Source organism: Schistocerca cancellata, chromosome 10 (assembly GCF_023864275.1).
Source record: "Schistocerca cancellata isolate TAMUIC-IGC-003103 chromosome 10, iqSchCanc2.1, whole genome shotgun sequence".
In the NCBI taxonomy this organism is placed as follows: domain Eukaryota; kingdom Metazoa; phylum Arthropoda; class Insecta; order Orthoptera; family Acrididae; genus Schistocerca; species Schistocerca cancellata.
Window position 1 is genome coordinate 782,851 of NC_064635.1, and position 22,482 is coordinate 805,332.

The following is a 22,482-nucleotide window of genomic DNA, read 5'->3' on the forward strand; positions in this document are numbered from 1 at the left end:
GTTACCATTACTTTACACTAGTGACCAGGTTTCATTTGAACGCCCCTTATGCTATGCTGCAGATTTTAAAATCTAAAGTTGTATATGACATTGTAATTAAAAAAAAAAAAAAAGACTGGAGTTTCTGTAGAGTGTAGAAATAATTTAAAATATCTACAATGAATACGTACTTGGACATCTCTAGCTGATAAGAGTGTCTCATGGAGTCGCAGCAGCACACTAACTGCTGTAAGCTGCTGACACGTACCTCCTCAGCTAAGTGCTCCAGCAGTAAAGAAACTAGTCAGATGCCCATTTTGCTAAATTCCACTTGCTGTCTGAGTCAGGAATGTTTTGAGCATAAAAATTTAAATACATTACGTTTATTTCTTACGTATTATTTAGGATTATACTCAGTAAGTAATAAAAATAATTCTTTGTTTCCGGAAAGTATTTTATTGTGGTCATTTCTATTGTGGTTTATTCTTGTTCGGTGGAAGAAATCAAATTGTTCATACACTAATAATAAATTATACATTATCAACAATAACAATAATAATAATAAAGAAGTGTACATGGAATACATTTCTGCTCACTTACTGAGGAGCAATCCTACAGCTGTAACCACGTTACAGTATTTTACTCTATTAAAACGAATTCATACAGTGATTAGGAATTATTTCTTTTTACTTGACATAGTGTAAACCACATAACATACCTCTATCTATCTGTTTATTACATAAGAAAAACACTTGCTTGCCCGCCCACCCACACACACCCACACACACACACACACACACACACACACACACACGACATGAGCAACTATCATTAAATAAATAAATTAATTAATTAATGACAGAGGATGAGATTATTTCATAGAATTGAATTTACAGTTCAACGGGTATTTATAAATGAACATGAGCTGAAAGCACTCACATTCCTAAGCAGTGACAAGTGGCTAGAGCCGAAGGAAGCAAATCTGAAAATATATGGTAGGGTTGTATTTATGCCCGGAAAGGGCACACCCACTTCAGTTTGTCTGTTGTAGGGACTCCGTCGTGCTGGAAAGTGCATCCCGGTTTGACACAATACCGTCCGTACTTGCAAGCCTGCAAACACAACAAGCACAAAATAAAAGAAATGCCCAAAGAAAATGCCAGTTCACATAAATAGGGTGGTCACTGTTTTGTGAGAAGCCTACATAATACAACAACTGGCTTATGTTTTGTTCATTTCAACAGCATTCATTCATGTACTGAAGATACTGTCAAAAAGGATAAATGAGCTGTATGTGTTGGCTTAGGAAATTTTAAATACAAACATAGTAGCAGATCTAAATGAGTCAAGAAAAGGAAATTTAACGTGGGAATATAGTCACCCAAAGTTATACACTAACGCAAATGTTTTTTCGTACAGCTACAAATGTAGGTAAAAGCAGTTTTGTATAGGGAGTATGGTGCAGTATGTTTTAAAACAGGGGTAAATATATGCCAGAACTGAAGGAACCCCATCCCTTCAGAGTGTGAGGAATGAAACTGAGGAACTGTGCAGACAGATTTTACATAGTGAAGTGTACCCCGCTTTAGGTTAATTGAGGGAGTTAAAATGGGTAGTCAGGCCTACAGAGAGAGGCTGTCGGTGCATTCGAGAAAGAAATGCCTGTACAGCATTTAGTGGAGAGGAGTCTGGGGATAGGGATACCAAACAGAGGGACATAGTCATTTGGTCAGGTGAATCCGCAAAGGGATAACCTAACCATCTTTGGTACAGAATGAATACGAGACACTTTCCTCTGAAAGGTAGAATGGTTTTATAGTATCTGCCCATAGAAAGGGTTGAACTCAGTATTAAGCTTTGACAAGGTACGTCCAGTGACAACTGGTCACTTTGTCGAACGAGGTATCTAAAGTAATTAGGAGCAAATAAATTTACCCTAGTACTGATGGGTGGTAATCTGCAATCTACATATGTTGATATTTTCAAATCTGAGATTTGGATGGTTAAGGATGAAATCAAGTATATTGCTAATGTTCAACCATTGCTGTTACCTAACAATGCATTTCACTTTCAATGAAGAAAAAACATCCCACGCTCTTATTAGTTAAAAGCGCAGTTAATGTCAAGGAGCATGTGATGACTGAGCACTAGCACCACAGAATGCTCAATTATTTGAGACATCTTCCATGTTAACTATTCTAGACCATATAAATGACCGTGCACAAAAGTCTAAAGAAAAGATTTCATTTATTTACTAAAGGTAAATGAAATGGATAATAAATTGTAATACAATGCCAGATACGTTACATTTAATTGTAAAGAGTGCATTAAAGGAGTTTTGCGTGCCATCTTTCATCTCTGTAGTGTAATGTGGGTTACTTGGGAGAATGACCTACATTCCACAGATGACACTCGAGCTGTTGGAAGGTGACCATTCCTCTTGTAAACACTTTATGTAGGGGGAACGATCCATCACGTGCTCCCCAATCTGATCAGTGCAGTGACGTAACACGGCCGGGGCAAGGTGCAATAATACTCACTAAACGTAGGCGTTTACACCTTGGTGGTGCCCTTCGAAGGTGTCACGAACACGTCAGAGAAAACACACATACCAAAAACATGTAAATGCTGAAGACAAATGAAGATTGAAAATCTCAGATTTCGAATCGACTACAGTGCTGTCGCACACATCGATCAACATATTCGAGTTACTGATATTTGGATCTTTCTTCGTAACAGAAGTAAATAGTTGGAACAGTTCAAAAGTTCATCACTGAAGATGTGTTCATCATTCACTAGTCGGACAGAGTGAGACACTTTTTTTAAAGTATTGTCCCGCCCAGATACGAAGTCGAGGGAGATAAGTTCGCACACGACCACAGTGCGGAGTAGGCAGACCATGAGAATGAAAGTAAAAGGAGACAGTATTGGAAGAAAAACAGTCAAAGGTAAAGTAGACCGTATCACACTGGCAGATCCACCAGTGTTCCCTACTCATGGCGTTACAGCCGAGTAGCTGCAAACGTACGGGAGGAACGTAGCATTTTCTCCAAGACCTTTAATCCCTTTCCAAATTTCATCTCAGTTTCCTTTTCTACTTACTGTATGGGGTGAGTAACATCAGAGATAGGCTACAACCCTGTCTCCACGTATTCCCTTTTGTGTATTTCGCTTCTCGTAACTGCAGTCCGGTTTCTGTACAAGTCAAAAAAAACCTTTTGCTTTCTGTATTTTATCTGTTCTACCTTCAAAATTTTGAAGTGCAGTGCAGTCAGCATCATCAGCTTTCTCTAAATATAGAAATGCTACAAATATGGGTTTGCCTTTTTACAACCTATCTCGCACGAGAAATTGTAGACTAGGCATACCCTCACGTGTTCCTACATTTGTCTGGAACCGAAAACGCCCCCAATGTGGGCTTTTACCAACTTTCCATTTTTCTGTAAACAATTCATCTTGATACAATTTTCACACCTGTCAACAGTCGCCTTCTTTGGACCTGAAATTATTAAATTCTTCCTGAAGTGTTAGCTTCCACTTAGATCTTCCAGTGCTCTGCCAACTACTTCTTGCAGAGTCATATCTCATATTTCATCTTCACCTACTTCCTCTTCTATGTCTATAATATTATATACCTTAGGTACAACCTTTCTTACGGGCAGTGTCTATCTTTCCTCCTAGTTATGCACGCTTTTACAGCCTTGCATTTGTCCTCAAAACCATTCCCTATTATGATTATGCACTTTCTGTGAGTATCATTATTTATATGTCTGCATACCTTTTTGCCTGCTTCATCTGCTGCAGTTGTTTATTTTTTTCTCTCATCAATTAAATTCAGTATCTCCTGTATTAGCCAGGGGTTTCTACTAAGCTGAGCCCTTTTATGTATGTGATCCTCTGCTGTCTTCACTATTTCAGCCATTAAAGATAACCATTTGCCTTATGTTGTGTTCCTTTCCTCTGTTTCAGTCAAACTTTGTCTAATGGTCCCTTTGAAACTCTCAGTAACCACTTGCTCCCTATCTTTTTGCAATTTCCCTTCCAGTGTTTCCAGCTCTTTTCCACATACAGAGCCTTCTTTCACGATTCTCAAACTGAGTGCTAGTGATGATTAAACTATGATCAGTGCAAAATTCTGCCAGGTAGCTTCCTTCAAGTCGCTTTTCCCAGTCCATGTTCTCCTACTGCTTTTGCTTGTCTTTTTTTCCTATCACCAAAATCTAGTCAACCATCACAAATTTTTCACCTGCCTGAACTATATGAATATTTTACACTACCTCATCGTACACTCTTTCAGTTCATCATCACCTGTGATGCTAGTTGCATATCAACTTCTACTACTGTGTGGGTGTCGCTTTCGGGGACAACCTAATAGAAAATTGACTTAAATCACTCATTAATGGAAAGACACCTAGACCTGATGATGTATCTGTGTTCTTCAGAGATTATCCAAAAGAACTTGCTACATTTCTATGAATAGTTTACTGTAGGTTCCCACAGCTAGCGATCAGGAAAAAGTGCTAATTCTTACCATTTTTGAGAAATGGACATATACCATCACTCTGTTGTAGAATTACAGGACACATTTTATGCTCATATATTATGACATTCTTGTAGAACAGAAATATCCCGTACAATAATCAACACAGCTTTCACAAAAACAGACTTCAAAAAACTTGGTTCTCACTGTTCGTCCTCGGTATACAGAGCGTCACACACGGAGGTGCTCACATCGGTGCCCCACTCCTCGACTATTTAAAGGCATTCAGTTCCAAAGTCACCCAGAGAACAAAATTCAGGATTATCTAGTATCTGACCAGGCTTGTGACTGGATTCAGTACTCCCTCGTATACAAAAACCAACACATAGCTCTCAGTGTAACGAAAGCAACAGGTGTCATGGTGATTTTGGGAGTACACTAAAGGTGTGTTATAGTATTGTACTGCTTACAATTTATACAAACTATCCACCAGATACTGCCGGAAGCTCAACGGGGTAGTTCACAGGCGCTATGATTGTCTATACGAAGGTAGCATTGCCAGCAAACTGCAGGAAGACATGTGCAGTATGGATGGCTGGTGCAGGGACTGCCAGTTGACACCGAACATACATGTAAATAAATGTAACGTACTGTGCATAAACAGGCGAAGAGATCTTCTTCTGTTCTATTACACTATTGGTGACATACCAAGTCAAATTACTAGAAAGGTAGAGAATCTGCACTTACCCCAAGCAGATGTGCTTTGTTACCAATCTGTGACTTCCTCTAGTTTGTGTGTCATAAATGACACTACAGTTTTCATCATTGATACAGTAGCACAGAATGTACCACAAACTCGGTTGTGTAAAAATCAACGCATTTCACATGTTTACATATGTACAAACCAACTTCTGGATTCACCTGGGAATAGGAATGCATGTGCCAGAGAGGTCCAATTATATTACTTCAATTTTCGCGTCATTTTCCCACAATTTTCCGTCGACTGTGTCGAGGCTCAGTGTATCGTGATATACTGTGTACTTTTGAACATTTGTAAGTGCTGTGCAAAATGCGTATCGTCAATTATAACCTGAATCTGCACTTAACAAATTTTGGCAACAGTATCCTTGTTCCAAAACAAATGTTCCCTAATTTCCTTGTACTTACACCATGAAAGGTATATTTTTGAGAATTTTTGGACACTTACTAATGTTTTGCATAACTCGGTTCATAGTTAATTGTGAATTAAGGTTGTATACCCCCCCCCATGAACCATGGATCTTGCCGTTGGTGGGGAGGCTTGCGTGCCTCAGCGATACAGATAGCTGTACCGTAGGTACAACCACAAAGGAGGGGTATCTGTTGAGAGGCCAGACAAACGTGTGGTTCCTGAAGAGGGGCAGCAGCCTTTTCAGTAGTTGCAAGGGCAACAGTCTGGATGATTGACTGATCTGGCCTTGTAACAATAACCAAAACGACCTTGCTGTGCTGGTACTGCGAACGGCTGAAAGCAAGGGGAAACTACGGCCGTAATTTTTCCCGAGGGCATGCAGCTTTACTGTATGATTAAATGATGATGGCATCCTCTTGGGTAAAATATTCCGGAGGTAAAATAGTCCCCCATTCGGATCTCCGGGCGGGGACTACTCAAGAGGATGTCATTATCAGGAGAAAGAAAACTGGCGTTCTACGGATCAGAGCGTGGAATGTCAAATCCCTTAATCGGGCAGGTAGGTTAGAAAATTTGAAAAGGGAAATGGATAGGTTAAAGTTAGATATAGTGGGAATTAGTGAAGTTCAGTGGCAGGAGGAACAAGACTTCTGGTCAGGTGACTACAGGGTTATAAACACAAAGTCAAATAGGGGTAATGCAGGAGTAAGTTTAATAATGAATAGGAAAATAGGAACGCGGGTAGGCTACTATAAACAGCATAGTGAACGCATTATTGTGGCCAAGATAGATACGAAGCCCACACCTACTACAGTAGTACAAGTTTATATGCCAACTAGCTCTGCAGATGACGAAGAAATTGAAGAAATGTATGATGAAATAAATTATTCAGATAGTGAAGGGAGACGAAAATTAGATAGTCATGGGTGACTGGAATTCGAGTGTAGGAAAAGGGAGAGAAGGAAACGTAGTAGGTGAATATGGATTGGGACTAAGAAATGAAAGAGGAAGCCGCCTGGTAGAATTTTGCACAGAGCACAACTTAATCATAGCTAACACTTGGTTTAAGAATCATGATAGAAGGTTGTATACATGGAAGAACCCTGGAGATACTAAAAGGTATCACATAGATTATATAATGGTAAGACAGAGATTTAGGAACCAGGTTTTAAATTGTAAGACATTTCCAGGGGCAGATGTGGACTCTGACCACAATCTATTGGTTATGACCTGTAGATTAAAACTGAAGAAACTGCAAAAAGGTGGGAATTTAAGGAGATGGGACCTGGATAAACTGAAGGAACCAGAGGTTGTACAGAGTTTCAGGGAGAGCATAAGGGAACAATTGACAGGAATGGGGGAAAGAAATACAGTAGAAGAAGAGTGGGTAGCTTCGAGGGATGAAGTAGTGAAGGCAGCAGAGGATCAAGTAGGTAAAAAGACGAGGGCTAGTAGAAATCCTTGGGTAACAGAAGAAATATTGAATTTAATTGATGAAAGGAGAAAATCTAAAAATGCAGTAAATGAAGCAGGCAAAAAGGAATACAAACATCTCAAAAATCAGATCGACAGGAAGTGCAAAATGGCTAAGCAGGGATGGCTAGAGGACAAATGTAAGGATGTAGAGGCTTATCTCACTAGGGGTAAGATAGATACTGCCTACAGGAAAATTAAAGAGACCTTTGGAGGTAAGAGAACCACTTGTATGAACATCAAGAGCTCAGATGGAAACCCAGTTCTAAGCAAAGAAGGGAAAGCAGAAAGGTGGAAGGAGTATATAGAGGGTCTATACAAGGGCAATGTTCTTGAGGACAATATTATGGAAATGGAAGGGGATGTAGATGAAGATGAAATGGGAGATACGATACTGCGTGAAGAGTTTGACAGAGCACTGAAAGACCTGAGTCGAAACAAGGCCCCGGGAGTAGACAACATTCCATTAGAACTACTGACGACCTTGGGAGAGCCAGTCCTGACAAAACTCTACCATCTGGTGAGCAAGATGTATGAAACAGTCGAAATACCCTCAGACTTCAAGAAGAATATAATAATTCCAATCCCAAAGAAAGCAGGTGTTGACAGATGTGAGAATTACCGAACAATCAGCTTAATAAGCCACAGCTGCAAAATACTAACACGAATTCTTTACAGACGAATGGAAAAACTAGTAGAAGCCGACCTCGGGGAAGATCAGTTTGGATTCCGTAGAAATACTGGAACACGTGAGGCAATACTGACCTTACGACTTATCTTAGAAGAAAGATTAAGGAAAGGCAAACGTACATTTCTAGCATTTGTAGACTTAGAGAAAGCTTTTGACAATGTTGACTGGAATACTCTCTTTCAAATTCTAAAGGTGGCAGAGGTAAAATACAGGGAGCGAAAGGCTACTTACAATTTGTACAGAAAGCAGATGGCAGTTATAAGAGTCGAGGGACATGAAAGGGAAGCAGTGGTTGGGAAGGGAGTAAGACAGGGTTGTAGCCTCTCCCCGATGTTATTCGATCTGTATATTGAGCAAGCAATAAAGGAAACAAAAGAAAAATTCGGAGTAGGTATTAAAATCCATGGAGAAGAAATAAAAACTTTGAGGTTCGCCGATGACATTGTAATTCTGTCAGAGACAGCAAAGGACTTGGAAGAGCAGTTGAACTGAATGGATGGTGTCTTGAAGGGAGAATATAAGATGAACATCAACAAAAGCAAAACGAGGATAATGGAATGTAGTCGAATTAAGTCGGGTGATGTTGAGGGTATTAGATTAGGAAATGAGACACTTAAAGTAGTAAAGGAGTTTTGCTATTTGGGGAGCAAAATAACTGATGATGGTCGAAGTAGAGAGGATATAAAATGTAGACTGGCAATGGCAAGGAAAGCGTTTCTGAAGAAGAGAAATTTGTTAGCATCGAGTATAGATTTAAGTGTCAGGAAGTCATTTCTGAAAGTATTTGTATGTAGTGTAGCCATGTATGGAAGTGGAACATGGACGATAAACAGTTTGGACAAGAAGAGAATAGAAGCTTTCGAAATGTGGTGCTACAGAAGAATGCTGAAGATTAGATGGGTAGATCGCATAACTAATGAGGAGGTACTGAATAGGATTGGGGAGAAGAGGAGTTTGTGGCACAACTTGACCAGAAGAAGGGATCGTTTGGTAGGACATGTTCTGAGGCATCAAGGGATCACCAATTTAGTATTGGAGGGCAGCGTGGAGGGTAAAAATCGTAGGGGGAGACCAAGAGATGAATACACTAAGCAGATTCAGAAGGATGTAGGTTGCAGTAGGTACTGGGAGATGAAGAAGCTTGCACAGGATAGAGTAGCATGGAGAGCTGCATCAAACCAGTCTCAGGACTGAAGACCACAACAACAACAACCTCACAAACATTTGGTTTTCCAGAAAATCATTTCTCCCTCACTCTGGTGTACGAACTTATGAGATTAGTGCTATTTCTCATTCACTGTTCTGTTTCTTCTAATTCAATATTTGAAATTTAATAATCACAGTATGCACTTGATCCTTACAAATTTAAATGCTGAATTGTAGTATTGTGTTCTGTGCATATTATAACTGTCATATTGTGTTTTGTTTAGCGGAACTGTATATTGTCAAACATTTCTCATACACTGGTATTGTTTTTTGCCACTGTTATACTTAGTCAGTCAGTGAGCATAACCATTACAAAACTTCAGGACACAAGATTATCAAGGAATCTAAGAGGGCTATTCACTAAGTATATCGTGTTCTTGTATAAAAAGAAAGTATAGAAAAAAAGATGTTTTATTAATTTGGAAGTGACACTGTCATACCAGTTTTCAACACAGTATCCACTCAAGTTTAGGCACTTACTGTAGCAACGAACATGTCTCTAAACTCCATTGTTATAAGTTTCTGCCACCTGAGATGTCAACCAATTAGTTACATCTTCCCGCAGTTCCGCGTCTTCTTCAAAGCACTGTGTTTAAATGACAGCTCAGTCTTTGTAAATCAGCAGTTATCTTGAATTTTCCCATCAACTTTTACAACCAGTTCATCAGTCACACAATGCTTGGTAATCCACTTCACTCTTCATCGTGGACGATAGTTCCACCAGTTTTAAACCTATTGCACCACTGGTACTGTCCACTTTCAGTGATCATGTTTTTCTATTTCCACATACATACTCTGCAAGCCACTGTACGATATGTGGCGGAGGGCACCTTGTACCACTACTAGTCATTTCGTTTCCTGTTGCACTCACAAACAGAGCAAGGGAAAAATGGCTGCATTCTAAAACCGTGCTGATTTATGGACATTAAGCTTTTCAGTCTCAAGAAAATTTAATATATTCCAACTGAGAATATGATCAAAGTTTCTGCAGCAAACCGATGTTAGGATTATTGGTCCGCAATTTTACGGGTCCATTCTTTTATCCTTCTTAAATACTGAAGTTAGCTGCGCTTTTTTCCAGTCGCTTGGAACTTTGCACTCTGTGAGAGGTTCATGATAAATGCAAACTAAGTAAGGGGCGAATACTGTGGTGTAATCTTTGTAAAACCAAACTGTAGCTCCACCCAGACCTGATAAGATATTTGTTTTCAAGTCTTCCAGTTGTCTCTCTATGCCAGGACATTTATTACTATGTTGGCAATACGGGAGTTTGTTCGACGGACAAACAATGGTACGTTTGTAAGATTCTCCTGCGTGAATGATTTCTCAAATACAAAATTTAAAACTTTGGCTTTTGTTTTGCTATCTTCAACTATCACACAAGACTGGTCTATGAGTGAGTGGATGCAAGTCTTAAGACATGGTTAGCTGCTGCACATAGGAGCAGAATTTTCTGGCATTCCAGCCAGATCTTAGGCTAAGATACGACAGTGGTAAGTGTATACTTTGCGCACAGATCTTTTTACAGATGCTCGTTTCTGTACTAACCTTTGCCTTCCGTCAAAGCATGTTCTCTTTTGAACAGGGAGTGCAACAGCTTTTGCTTCCTCAGCATTTTCCGAATTTTGTAGTTAAGCCACGATGGGTTTTTTTCATCCTTAATCCACTTACCAAGGCACCTGTTGAGAGCACGATTTGCAATCTGTTTAAACTTTGCCGATAATTACTCTACGTCCATCGTACTGGAACTAAATGACTGCAATTCCTTGTCTAAGTGAGATGCTGACAACTGTTTGTATGTTCTTTCTAGCAGAAACCGTCTCCTAGACTTCTTGACTGATTTATTAACTTTGAAGGACACAGTTGCTATGAAGGCATCACAATCACTGATCCCCATCCCTATATCGATGCTGTCAATAAGGTATAGCATGTTTGTGGCTACAAGGTCTAAGATATTTCCACCGCGTGTGGGCTGCCAAACTAGCTGCTCGAGACAGTTTACAACGTGTTCTATTTTAGAGCTTTCTATGTTGTGTTTCAGCCAGCTCTCGGTTCCACGAATAATTTGAGCATGATAACTTTCCCGGAGGATGATAAATTCGCGAAGTTTGTCACAAATACGTCCGACAGTTTACCGATAAAATTTTGACAGTCAAAGTGTCTTTACTCTGAACCCAGTCTGACTTCCCTTTCCGTGTATCGACCGACGAGTGTTCGTTAGAGTATCGTGTGCTCTCCACAAGTACTTTGCTACCCTAGTAGCTGCTTTCTACTGAGGAGAGTCCTACAAATCTCCATACACTTCACACCATTCCTGATAAATTTCAGATGTTTTACAATTTTTTGGCAACAGGAAACCTTATTACTGACTGCATTTCACAACTCATAGGATTTTCAATTGTGGCACACCTGAGAAACAACACAAAGCTCACCCCTACACGAATGCCAACTGAATGGACAAACGTCCAGATAATAATACGGCTAGCAAGTCGAAACATAATCTACTTTCTGGATAGCTCTCATATAAATGTTTCCCCCATTTTTCTCTTGTTATATACCTGAATAACTTTCTTGGGTGCTGCAACTTCAGATCTTAAAAAGGAACTTGCCATCTTTGTAGTGTGACGTATCCTGAAATTATAACACTAATAGTGAGACTACTTTGAAGTTAGCTGTTTTTCGTTCAGATAAATATTGAAAAAGTAAGAATGCAACACACTGCGCATGCTGTTCTCAGGTACAGGATGAATGAGTCGAAGCTGATAATTATTCTTAACTGTGTCACAGAACTGGAAGCTGCTTTGAGTGGGTAAGTCGGGCAAAATGATGAGAGTCACATACTGGAGATACTGAAAGGAGCTTCGAGTACTATCCTGTTCGACAGAAATACGGGACCTATCACTCGACAGGGTGGGGCACGTCAATGGTAGGCGAAGGTGTCCCGTATGGGGGAGACGGTGACATGGGAGAACTCGGTAAGTTACACTTGTTGCCATAATGGGTACATTACGTAACACTGAGCCGACGGGACTTGCTTCACCTTTTGGAAAACTGCACTGACCTGTGTCATGAGGAGGAAAATTTAAAAGTGTGCAGGTTTTGTTAACAGTCAACAATTTGAACAAAGAGTGAATAATGGCATAATGAGATAACCGAATGCACTCTGTGTGTATGACAGGAGGCCTCATTCAACACGTCAAAGAGGCCACTCCGGTAGCCAGTGAAGGAACAAGGAGCAGCCAACTACAGGTTGCGACCCATGTTGGGAAGCACAATGCTGTCACTTGGACTCCGAGGCCACACTATCCTCATGTAAGTGACCGACAGGGAAAGATGAGATGACCACCGCTGCTTGTAGAGTTCAACAGAGCACTCTATCTGCAGCACTGCCCATAGAAATTATTTCGCGCGCGCGCGCGTGTGTGTGTGTGTGTGTGTGTGTGTGTGTGTGTGTGTGTGTGTGTGTGTGTCACAGTAGAGTTCTTTTTTTAACTTTGAAAACTCTCTGTCCATTCCAGATAGCAAAAGCTGTAGGAGAACTTGAAGTAGGATTAAAATACTACTGATTAACTGCTGAAGCACTGGAACAAAGTCGCAAAATTTGACGCCAAACCTAAAACACAGTGGATGTTACATAACACTGGGTACATGAAGGAGGCTAAAAACAAACTCACGGCAGTGACATTTTTGGGATTAATCTAGGCGCATATTGAAAGGTAGACTAAAAGAAAATAGAGATGATATATTTGTCACAGTGAACAAGAAACTTCAGTTCACTGAGATGCCAACTGAAACTCCTTGCAGGGTTATTTGTGCAAGACTCAATATCGAGGATGGACATAAATTTGCAATTGGTTCTTTTTGTCCAGTATCTGATTCCTTCTCAGATACAACTGAAAATTTTAGAGAAAACTACAGTCCGCTATGCCTATGTTTTCCAATCATTCTGTCATCACTAGAGGAGACTTTATGCATTCAAAAATTGATCAGGATAATTACAATTTTGTAAGTAGTGGCCGCAACAATCTCCTTCAAATTAGATTTTCTAAATGATTCTGTCAGGAAAAATGATCTGGAAATCTTATTTGGATCCTACAATTCGATCTCAGTAATTAACTTTCCAATGAGGGTGGAAAACGACAGTGGGACCCTAATTGATAATGTTTTCTTTGGTGAAGCTCAAAGCAAGAACTGTTTACCCAGTAACAAATGCCCTCTCTTATCAGGATGCACAGTTAGAACAAATAACATACTGCCTTACAGTATGAATACTCCCTTCCCTTCAAATCAGTTAAAATAATTAATGACTCCAAGTTCAATGTTTTTAAGAACAGTTTACACAAGATCAGCTGAGAAGAAATTTATAATGAACCAAATGCTAACATAAAATTTAATCTATTCCATGATAAATTCATGTCATTATTTGAAAACAACTTTCCACAAAAGCTAACCATAAAGGACATGAAACAGCCATGTAAAAACCATGGGTCACTAGAGGGATTAAAGTTTTTTGTGAAAGGAAAAGGAAAATGTATCTTTTAGCAAGAACAAGTGCAGTAGTAGCATACTACAAAAACTACTACAAATTACTCAAGAAAGTTACTAAAAAAATCAGGTAACACGCATTTAATGTCAGAAATCAGAAATTCTGTTATTGGATGTAATGAAATGAGAGACAGGACAACCAGCCACACAACAGGATAACATCAGTATTGGGGGGTGGGGTCTATAAACGATGAATCACAGGTAGGAAATGTATTTGGTAATAATTTTTTAAATATAGTAGAAAACATAGGGACGAAGAGTTGAAGAAAAAAAATATTACAGCAGTGTGCTGAAAATGTAACTCTTAAAAAATTCTATCATAAAAAATGTCGTAACTTCCAATTCTGAAATTAAGAAAATTATTCCCCATCTGAAATTAAGAAAATTAGACATACTCTTAAAAATAAAGGCTCATCTGGGTTTTATGGTGTTTCCAATACAGTACTGAAGATTTGTTCCAATATAATAAGCTATGCCTTACTTATAAATGTGTAAATCGTCACTAATTCATGGCATTTTTCCAGAGAAACTGAAAGATGACGTTACACCCCTCTTTAAGAAAAGTGATAAGAGAGATGTCAATAACTACTGAAATGTTTCACTGCCGACATCATTTACCAACGTTTTTCAGAAGTTGATGTATTCTAGAATAGCAGCAACAAAAATATCCTCCGTTTCAGAAAGGTTGCTATACTGTTGTTGTTGTTGTTGTTGTTGTTGTTGTCTTCAGTCCTGAGACTGGTTTGATGCAGCTCTCCATGCTACTCTATCCTGTGCAAGCTGCTTCATCTCCCAGTACCTACTGCAACCTACATCCTTCTGAATCTGCTTAGTGTATTCATCTCTTGGTCTCCCTCTACGATTTTTACCCTCCACGCTGCCCTCCAATACTAAATTGGTGATCCCTTGATGCCTCAGAACATGTCCTACCAACCGATCCCTTCTTCTGGTCACGTTTTGCCACAAACTTCTCTTCTCCCCGATTCTATTCAATACTTCCTCATTAGTTATGTGATCTACCCATCTAATCTTCAGCATTCTTCTGTAGCACCACATTTCGAAAGCTTCTATTCTCTTCTTGTCCAAACTATTTATCATCCATGTTTCACTTCCATACATGGCTACACTCCACACAAATACTTTCAGAAACGGCTTCCTGACACTTAAATCTATACTCGATGTTAACAAATTTCTCTTCTTCAGAAACGCTTTCCTTGCCATTGCCAGTCTACATTTTATATCCTCTCTACTTCGACCATCTTCACTTATTTTGCTCCCCAAATAGCAAAACTCCTTTACTACTTTAAGTGTCTCATTTCCTAATCTAATTCCCTCAGCATCACCCGACTTAATTCGACCACATTCCATTATCCTCGTTTTGCTTTTGTTGATGTTCATCTTATACCATCCTTTCAAGAAACTGCCCATTCCGTTCAGCTGCTCTTCCAAGTCCTTTGCTGTCTCTGACAAAATTACAATGTCATCGGCGAACCTCAAAGTTTTTATTTCTTCTCCATGGATTTTAATACCTACTCCGAACTTTTCTTTCGTTTCCTTTACTGCTTGCTCAATATACAGATTGAATAACATCGGGGAGAGGCTACAACCCTGTCTTACTCCCTTCCCAACCACTGCTTCTCTTTCATGCCCCTCGACTCTTATAACTGCCATCTGGTTTCTGTACTTATTGTAAATAGCCTTTCACTCCCTGTATTTTACCCCTGCCACCTTTAGAATTTGAAAGAGAGTATTCCAGTCAACATTGTCAAAAGCTTTCTCTAAGTCTACAAATGCTAGAAATGTACGTTTGCCTTTCCTTAATCTTTCTTCTAAGGTAAGTCGTAAGTCAGTATTGCCTCACGTGTTCCAGTATTTCTACGGAATCCAAACTGATCTTCCCCGAGGTCGGCTTCTACTAGTTTTTCCATTTGTCTGTAAAGAATTCGTGTTAGTATTTTCCAGCTGTGGCTTATTAAACTGATTGTTCGGTAATTTTCACATCTGTAAACACCTGCTTTCTTTGGGATTGGAATAATTATATTCTTCTTGAAGTCTGAGGGTATTTCGCCTGTTTCATACATCTTGCTCACCAGATGGTAGAGTTTAGTCAGGACTGGCTCTCCCAAGGCTGTCAATAGTTCCAACGGAATGTTGTCTACTCCGGTGGCCTTGTTTCGACTCAGGTCTTTCAGTGCTCTGTCAAACTCTTCACGCAGTATCATTTCTCCCATTTCATCTTCATCTACATCCTCTTCCATTTCCATAATATTGTCCTCAAGTACATCGCCCTTGTATAGACCCTCTATATACTCCTTCCACCTTTCTGCGCTTTCCCTTCTTTGCTTAGAACTGGGTTTCCATCTGAGCTCTTGATGTTCATACAAGTGGTTCTCTTATCTCCAAAGGTCTCTTTAATTTTCCTGTAGGCAGTATCTATCTTACCCCTAGTGAGATAAGCCTCTACATCCTTACATTTGTCCTCTAGCCATCCCTGCTTAGCCATTTTGCACTTCCTGTCGATCTGATTTTTGAGACGTTTGTATTCCTTTTTGCCTGCTTCATTTACTGCATTTTTAGATTTTCTCCTTTCATCAATTAAATTCAATATTTCTTCTGTTACCCAAGGATTTCTACTAGCCCTCGTCTTTTTACCTACTTGATCCTCTGCTGCCTTCACTACTTCATCCCTCAGAGCTACCCATTCTTCTTCTACTGTATTTCTTTCCCCCATTCCTGTCAATTGTTCCCTTATGCTCTCCCTGAAACTCTGTACAACCTCTGGCTCTTTCAGTTTATCCACGTCCCACCTCCTTGAATTCCCACCTTTTTGCAGTTTCTTCAGTTTTAAGCTACAGGTCATAACCAATAGATCGTGGTCAGAATCTACATCTGCCCCTGGAAATGTCTTACAATTTAAAACCTGGTTCCTAAATCTCTGTCTTACCATTATATAATCTATCTGATACCTTTTAGTATCTCCAGGGTTCTTCCATGTATACAACCTTCTTTCATGATTCTTAAACCAAGTGTTAGCTATGATTAAGTTGTGCTCTGTGCAAAATTCTACGAGGCGGCTTCCTCTCATTTCTTAGCCCCAATCCATATTCACCTACTACGTTTCCTTCTCTCCCTTTTCCTACACTTGAATTCCAGTCACCTATGACTATTAAATTTTCATCTCCCTTCACTATCAGAATAATTTCTTTTATTTCATCATACATTTCATCAATTTCTTCGTCATCTGCAGTTGCTATACTGAGAACACCATTTACATGTTGATTTTATAAGCATTAAATAATAAAATTTCACTGGTTGCTATTTTCTGCAACATATCTAAAGCACTTGATTGTGTGAATTACAGTATTCTTCGAGATAAAATGAGATTCTAAGGGATTGATGGTATAGCCAACCAATGGATAATGTCATATTTAACTAAAACAATGCAGAAAGTTGTACTTAGTAATTCAACCAATATAGTCCAGGAACATAATTCTGACTGGGGATAAATGACATTTCGGGCTCTGCTCTTGTTACTTATATATGTAAATAATCTTCCATTTACTAGACAACCAGCAGAATTAGTTCTTTTTGCAGATGACACTGGTTCTCAAAAGTATCTTTCACTGGTTTTCTTTGAATGGTCTCACGGACAAGTTAAAAAAAGACACAACACATTAAGCTCTACACATCTAATAGTACTACAATCATAAGTATAATGCTTGTTGAGGAAATAATAAATAGGGTGGAAACTTCAAAATTCTTAAGTGTCCAAATTGATGAGAATTTAAACTGGACAAAGCACATGTTGGAACTCCTAAAACAACTTATTTCAGCCACATTTTCACTTAGAATCATTTCAAATCTTGAGGAGAGAGAGATCAGTAAGTTGACATATTTTACATATTTTCATTCAATAAAGTTATATGGAATAATGTTCTGGGTTAACTTGTATGACTTCAATTCCTGTCAAGATTTCCTTGTTTTATCTTTTGGGGGCAAAGAAGACTGTACTTTCCTTCGGCCCACAGCACTGAGGCTGCCAGTTATCATCTCGAGAGTGGGGCACCTCGACAGAGAGCCTCATCCCTGATGACTCCAGAGGACAGCTAGGCATCTCGGGCCACATCGATAGTGTGGGAACCACGGTACTATAGGGGTAGGGGGCGAGGGAGTTGATATTCCCTCCCCTCAACTGTGGGACAGGCCCCGGACTACGATGAGGGCCAGGAAGTGTCATGAGAGACCTCATCATCGTGTGAGGTGGTGGTGGTTTAAAATAAGCTAATTTGTATACACATATATTTACAGACTTCTAGAGAAGGAAAGTTGCTACTCACGATATAGCAGAGATGCCGAGTTGCGATAGGCTAAACAAAACTATCCCTCCCCCTCCCCGCCCCAGCCTCCTCCTTACCCCCACCCAGTCGCCACTCCCATCACGCACTGGTGCTGCTGCTCGCAGTGTGGTTTCAGCTCTCTGAGACTGCAGACGTGTGTGCAAGTTGCGTTTGCGTGAGTGTGTACGCGTGTGTATATGTGTCTGAGACAATAATTAGATTTACTCCTGGTATACAGCACTTTTTTTTTTTAGAAATAAGTTATTAAACAATGTAATGCAACATTGTTTAATCATATCTCACTATCAGTCACTGCACACACTATACACACATTGTTTCCACACACACACACACACACACACACACACACACACACACACACACACACACACACACACAAAAAACACTGGTGATCTCTAGGTCATTTTCTGTACCGCATCTTCCCATTTGTATCCTGAAAAACTGAGTCAGCATCCCGCCATTATGAGTCAGATGTTGAGCTCGGAAAGAGGAAGAGGTGTTAGTACTGTGCCATGCACAGCTTGGGGGTAAACATTTCTAGAAAGGAAAAAAGAAGGAAAAAACATAAAGTGAAGGATGATAATAATAATAATAATAATAATAATAATAATAATAATAATAATATTATTATTATTATTTATTTGTATAACATTTTTTATCAAACCCCTACTCTGTTTTAGCTAAGTAATCCCACAATGTATAAAATATATTGTGTAACAGGTACCTTTCAGCTGCTTTTTTAAATAAGTGTATTTTTGCAATTTCTTTAATCTCTTTTGGTAATTTATTGTACAGTTTTATTCCTTGGTAGAAAATGCCGTTTTGAGTTTTATGTTTATTTTTTCTTGGTAAATGTAAGTAGAGTCTATCTATAGTTGCATGGTCATGGACAGAGCTGTTTGTGCAGTAATTACCAATGTTATTTTTGATGTGTACAACTGACTGGTAAATGTATTTGCATGACGCAGTTAAAATCCCCTGTGTTCTGAACAGATCTTTACGATGAGCTCGACTAGTATTTTTGGTTATTATTCTTATGGCTCTTTTCTGGGGTTTGAAAATTGTGTTCATATTTTGTGGATTTGTTACTCCAAAAAAGAATGCCGTAGCTAAGAATTGAGTGTAAATATGAATAATATGTAACTAAAAGACACTCCACGTTACACGATGATGATAGGATTCTGATGACATTCTGTTTGCAAGTACCTTTGTGTGTTCACACAACTTCAACTGAGAATCAACATTCATTCCTAGAAATTTTGCATTTGTTGCACAGTCTATAGAGGTGCCATCTACATTTAATTTAACATTGTCATTTTTCCTCTTCAAACTGAAATTCATGGCATAGTTTTCTTTATGTTCAATCTCACTTTATTACTTATCGACCAATCATAAACTTCCTTGAGAGTTTCATTTGCTTTCTCGGCAAGCAGCTCTCTCGTTTTCTCAGTGACTATAATATTGCTGTCATCAGCAAAGAGGATTTTTTCACCAGCGAAGAGGATTTTTTCACCATAACAGGGTGTATACGACCCGGGACAACCGGGAATTCTGGGAAAAACCCGGGAATTTTTTCATCCGGGAGAAAACCGGGAAAAACCCGGGAATTTTTCGGAATTCAGGGAATTTTTCATTGTTTTAGCTTTCAGTTACATTTTTGTAGTTTTGACAGCAGAATTGATTCTCTAGCAAAGAATGTTATTGTATCCTGCTACTGGAGAATGATACTGCAGCAATAAAATATAAACGAGAGGGAAAAAAATAAAACTGTAGTGGCAAAGGAAATGTGCATTTTACGACAACAAAACACCGTGCACGCACAAGCGTCTACAGATAGCAAAAATATGTTAAAGGCCGTAGGGCGCATACTAATTCTTTGTAACAATAAACTGCTTGCTATGAGCATGACGTCACAACTGTTCACATTAGGTTCGTTTGACCAGTTGCCAGCGGTCTGTTGCGCATGTGCATTTGACTCGCGTATAAGCAGTACCTTCTCTCGCTTCCCGCTTCTTGAAGTTTGGCTGTTAGCTGCATCGGTAGTAGCAGCAAGCAGCCAGATGCAAACGAGAAAAATTTTTCTCGCGCGCCCTAGCTGCCAGATTCGCGCTTGTACAGAGTTGTCCGAGTTGTAGTGGCGAGGGGGTTAGTCTCCACGTGACCCGTGTTTACGTTAAGTGATTTCGCTGCTTCTCTTCGTGTACACCTCCCAACGTCAAATGAAAACTAAACGGATTTCTGTGGCCTGGAGCTATCAAGTGAATTAAAATGCATTCACATAATTACAGAGGGCAAAAATATATTATTAATTTCAGTTTCTGATTTTATTTTCTTTCCAAGTTGGTAGCAGTCAAGCATTAATCGCCTTGCAGAAGAATGAAGTTTTTTTTGCAAGTTTGCTAAAGAAATTCCGCTGAGGCAATCATTTTATTTGAAACGAAGTGTTTCATTTAACAATTTTGGGTACTTCCAACTGTTCGGTGAATTTCAAGTGCACGTTATCATCTTCTGCCATGTATGGCATTATGCCATAATAAAGAACCAAACATGAGATCGTAGAGTACTGGTACTCCAAGAAAATTTACATCCCAAAAACCACACTGAAAAGCTTAATATCAGATGGGACCTACTTCATTGTGAATCTGGAAAAAACCAATGTGCACTTCAAGCCGAATTATGCATTTTAGTATGATTCACGAAATTTTGATGCCTTTTGGAGTATCCTCTGATGCCCTGTTTCTTTTATGGTGTAGTGTAAGCTCTCTTAGTGCTTTATACACACGAACATGCAAGCTTCCTACACCACTGCAGTTGCACACGCACAATAATTCGTTTTTGGCGCGCTCTGGCAACTGGTAAATCGAACCTATAACTAACAGTATTGCGAACGGTGGTTAGAAAAGCGTTACTTTCAAAGTAAATTTCTTTTTACGCAAGATGAATTATGTTACGTGTGTGAAAGTGGGATGGATATCTAAATCACAGAGCGTTCGAAACTGAACAGTTTGAGGACCAGCCACTTCAAGAATTTCGAGCCGAGGCATTTATGTCACAATTTTAAATTTACTGGCACATTTGTGTGATGTATCTTAAAGTATATCACACCAAAAAAAGACCAATATTACACGTGAAAGCTTAGCTTTTCTTGTAGACATACGGTACTGTGTACATTAATGTAAACCGTTAACTTTTCCTCTTGTGTGTTCGCGCTATGTAACCAGTAATCTTGCTAGTGGCTGACTATAACACGTGCCCTATGCTCTGAATAGCTGCTGTCATCGGCTGGCGAGATCTCGTGGCTTGAGATGTGACTCGCTTACAAAAGGACATCACAACCTCGGTTGCAACGCTCCGGAAACTAACAAGCTGTGTTTGGTGCAATTCGAATTTATACTTTCGTAATACGAAAATATGCAGCGTATATGTTGCTGCAAATCAAAGGTCTTCCAAAACTTCTCTGCTCCGGCTTTTCTTTTTTTTTTCTGGGAAGTTCTATGCGATTATATAAAACGTTAACCATTCAAAGGATTGATAAGTTTTACAGTTCCGAGGGAACTTTTTCTGTGCTAAGTGACAGTAGGTCGCCCGGGAAAAAGCATATTTTTTAAACGGGATATCCGGGAGAAATCCGGGAATAATCCAGGAATTTTTTTTCCTTGTCCCTGTATACACCCTGCATAAGCAACACTACTGGGAAAGTCATTGATGTATATCAGCAACAGTATTGGTCCTAATATGCTACCTTGTGGAACCCCTATAAAAATGCATTTTGGTTCTGATAAGTGTTTTACTAAATGTTTAGATCGACTTGAAGTGTGTGTTATCTCTTAAATAAGGTCTTTGGGAAATATGGTCTTTGGAAAAGTCATTAATTGGTTTTCTGCAAATGGGCTTGCTCTGAACTTTGAAAAAACACAGTACATCCAATTTTCTGCTGCAAAAAGTACAGTTCCTTCAATAAATATAACACATCAACAGAAGTCAATAGAGAGGGTAGAGCATACTAAGTTTTTGGGTGTACATATAGATGAGAATCTTAATTGGAAAATTCATATTTTGGATCTCCTAAAGCGACTAGGTTCATCAACTTTTGCGATTCGAATAATTGCCAATTTTTAGGATATAGAAATTAGTACGCTAACATACTTTGCACACTTTCATTCTCTGATTCTCTGATGTCATACGGAATAATATTCTGGGGTAACTCAACATTTAGACAAAAAGTATTCACTGCTCAAAAGAAAGTGGTTAGAATAATGTGTGGAGTTCATAGTCTCACATCTTGTACGCATCTTTCTAAAAGATTGTGAATTCTTACAACAGCCTCACAATACATCTACTCACTAATAAAATTTGTTCTCAACAACATGGACCAGTTTAAAAACAACAGTGTATTCATGATTATAATTCCAGAAAAAAGAAAGACTAACACTATCCTTTGCTCAACCTATCTTTGGCACAGAAAGGGGTAAATATTGCTGCTATAAAATTTTTTGACAAATTACCAGATGAAATAAGGCATCTGACAGACAGCAGTAATAGCTTCAAAAATAAACCGAAATCATATCCCCTTGACAAC

General features: G+C 39.1%; 1 protein-coding gene across 2 annotated transcripts in view; it reads right to left on the reverse strand.

Annotated features, from left to right (window-relative positions):
* Positions 1-424: 424 nt before the first annotated feature.
* The window catches only part of LOC126106905 (zinc finger CCCH domain-containing protein 14), a 239,044-nt gene continuing 216,986 nt past the window's right edge, over positions 425-22,482 (reverse strand). For both annotated transcript variants that reach the window (XM_049913322.1, XM_049913321.1), the window contains one exon: positions 425-1,091. In XM_049913322.1, the coding sequence (XP_049769279.1) occupies positions 987-1,091 (105 nt within the window). In that variant the 3' untranslated portion in view covers positions 425-986. The remainder of the gene's footprint in view (positions 1,092-22,482) is intronic.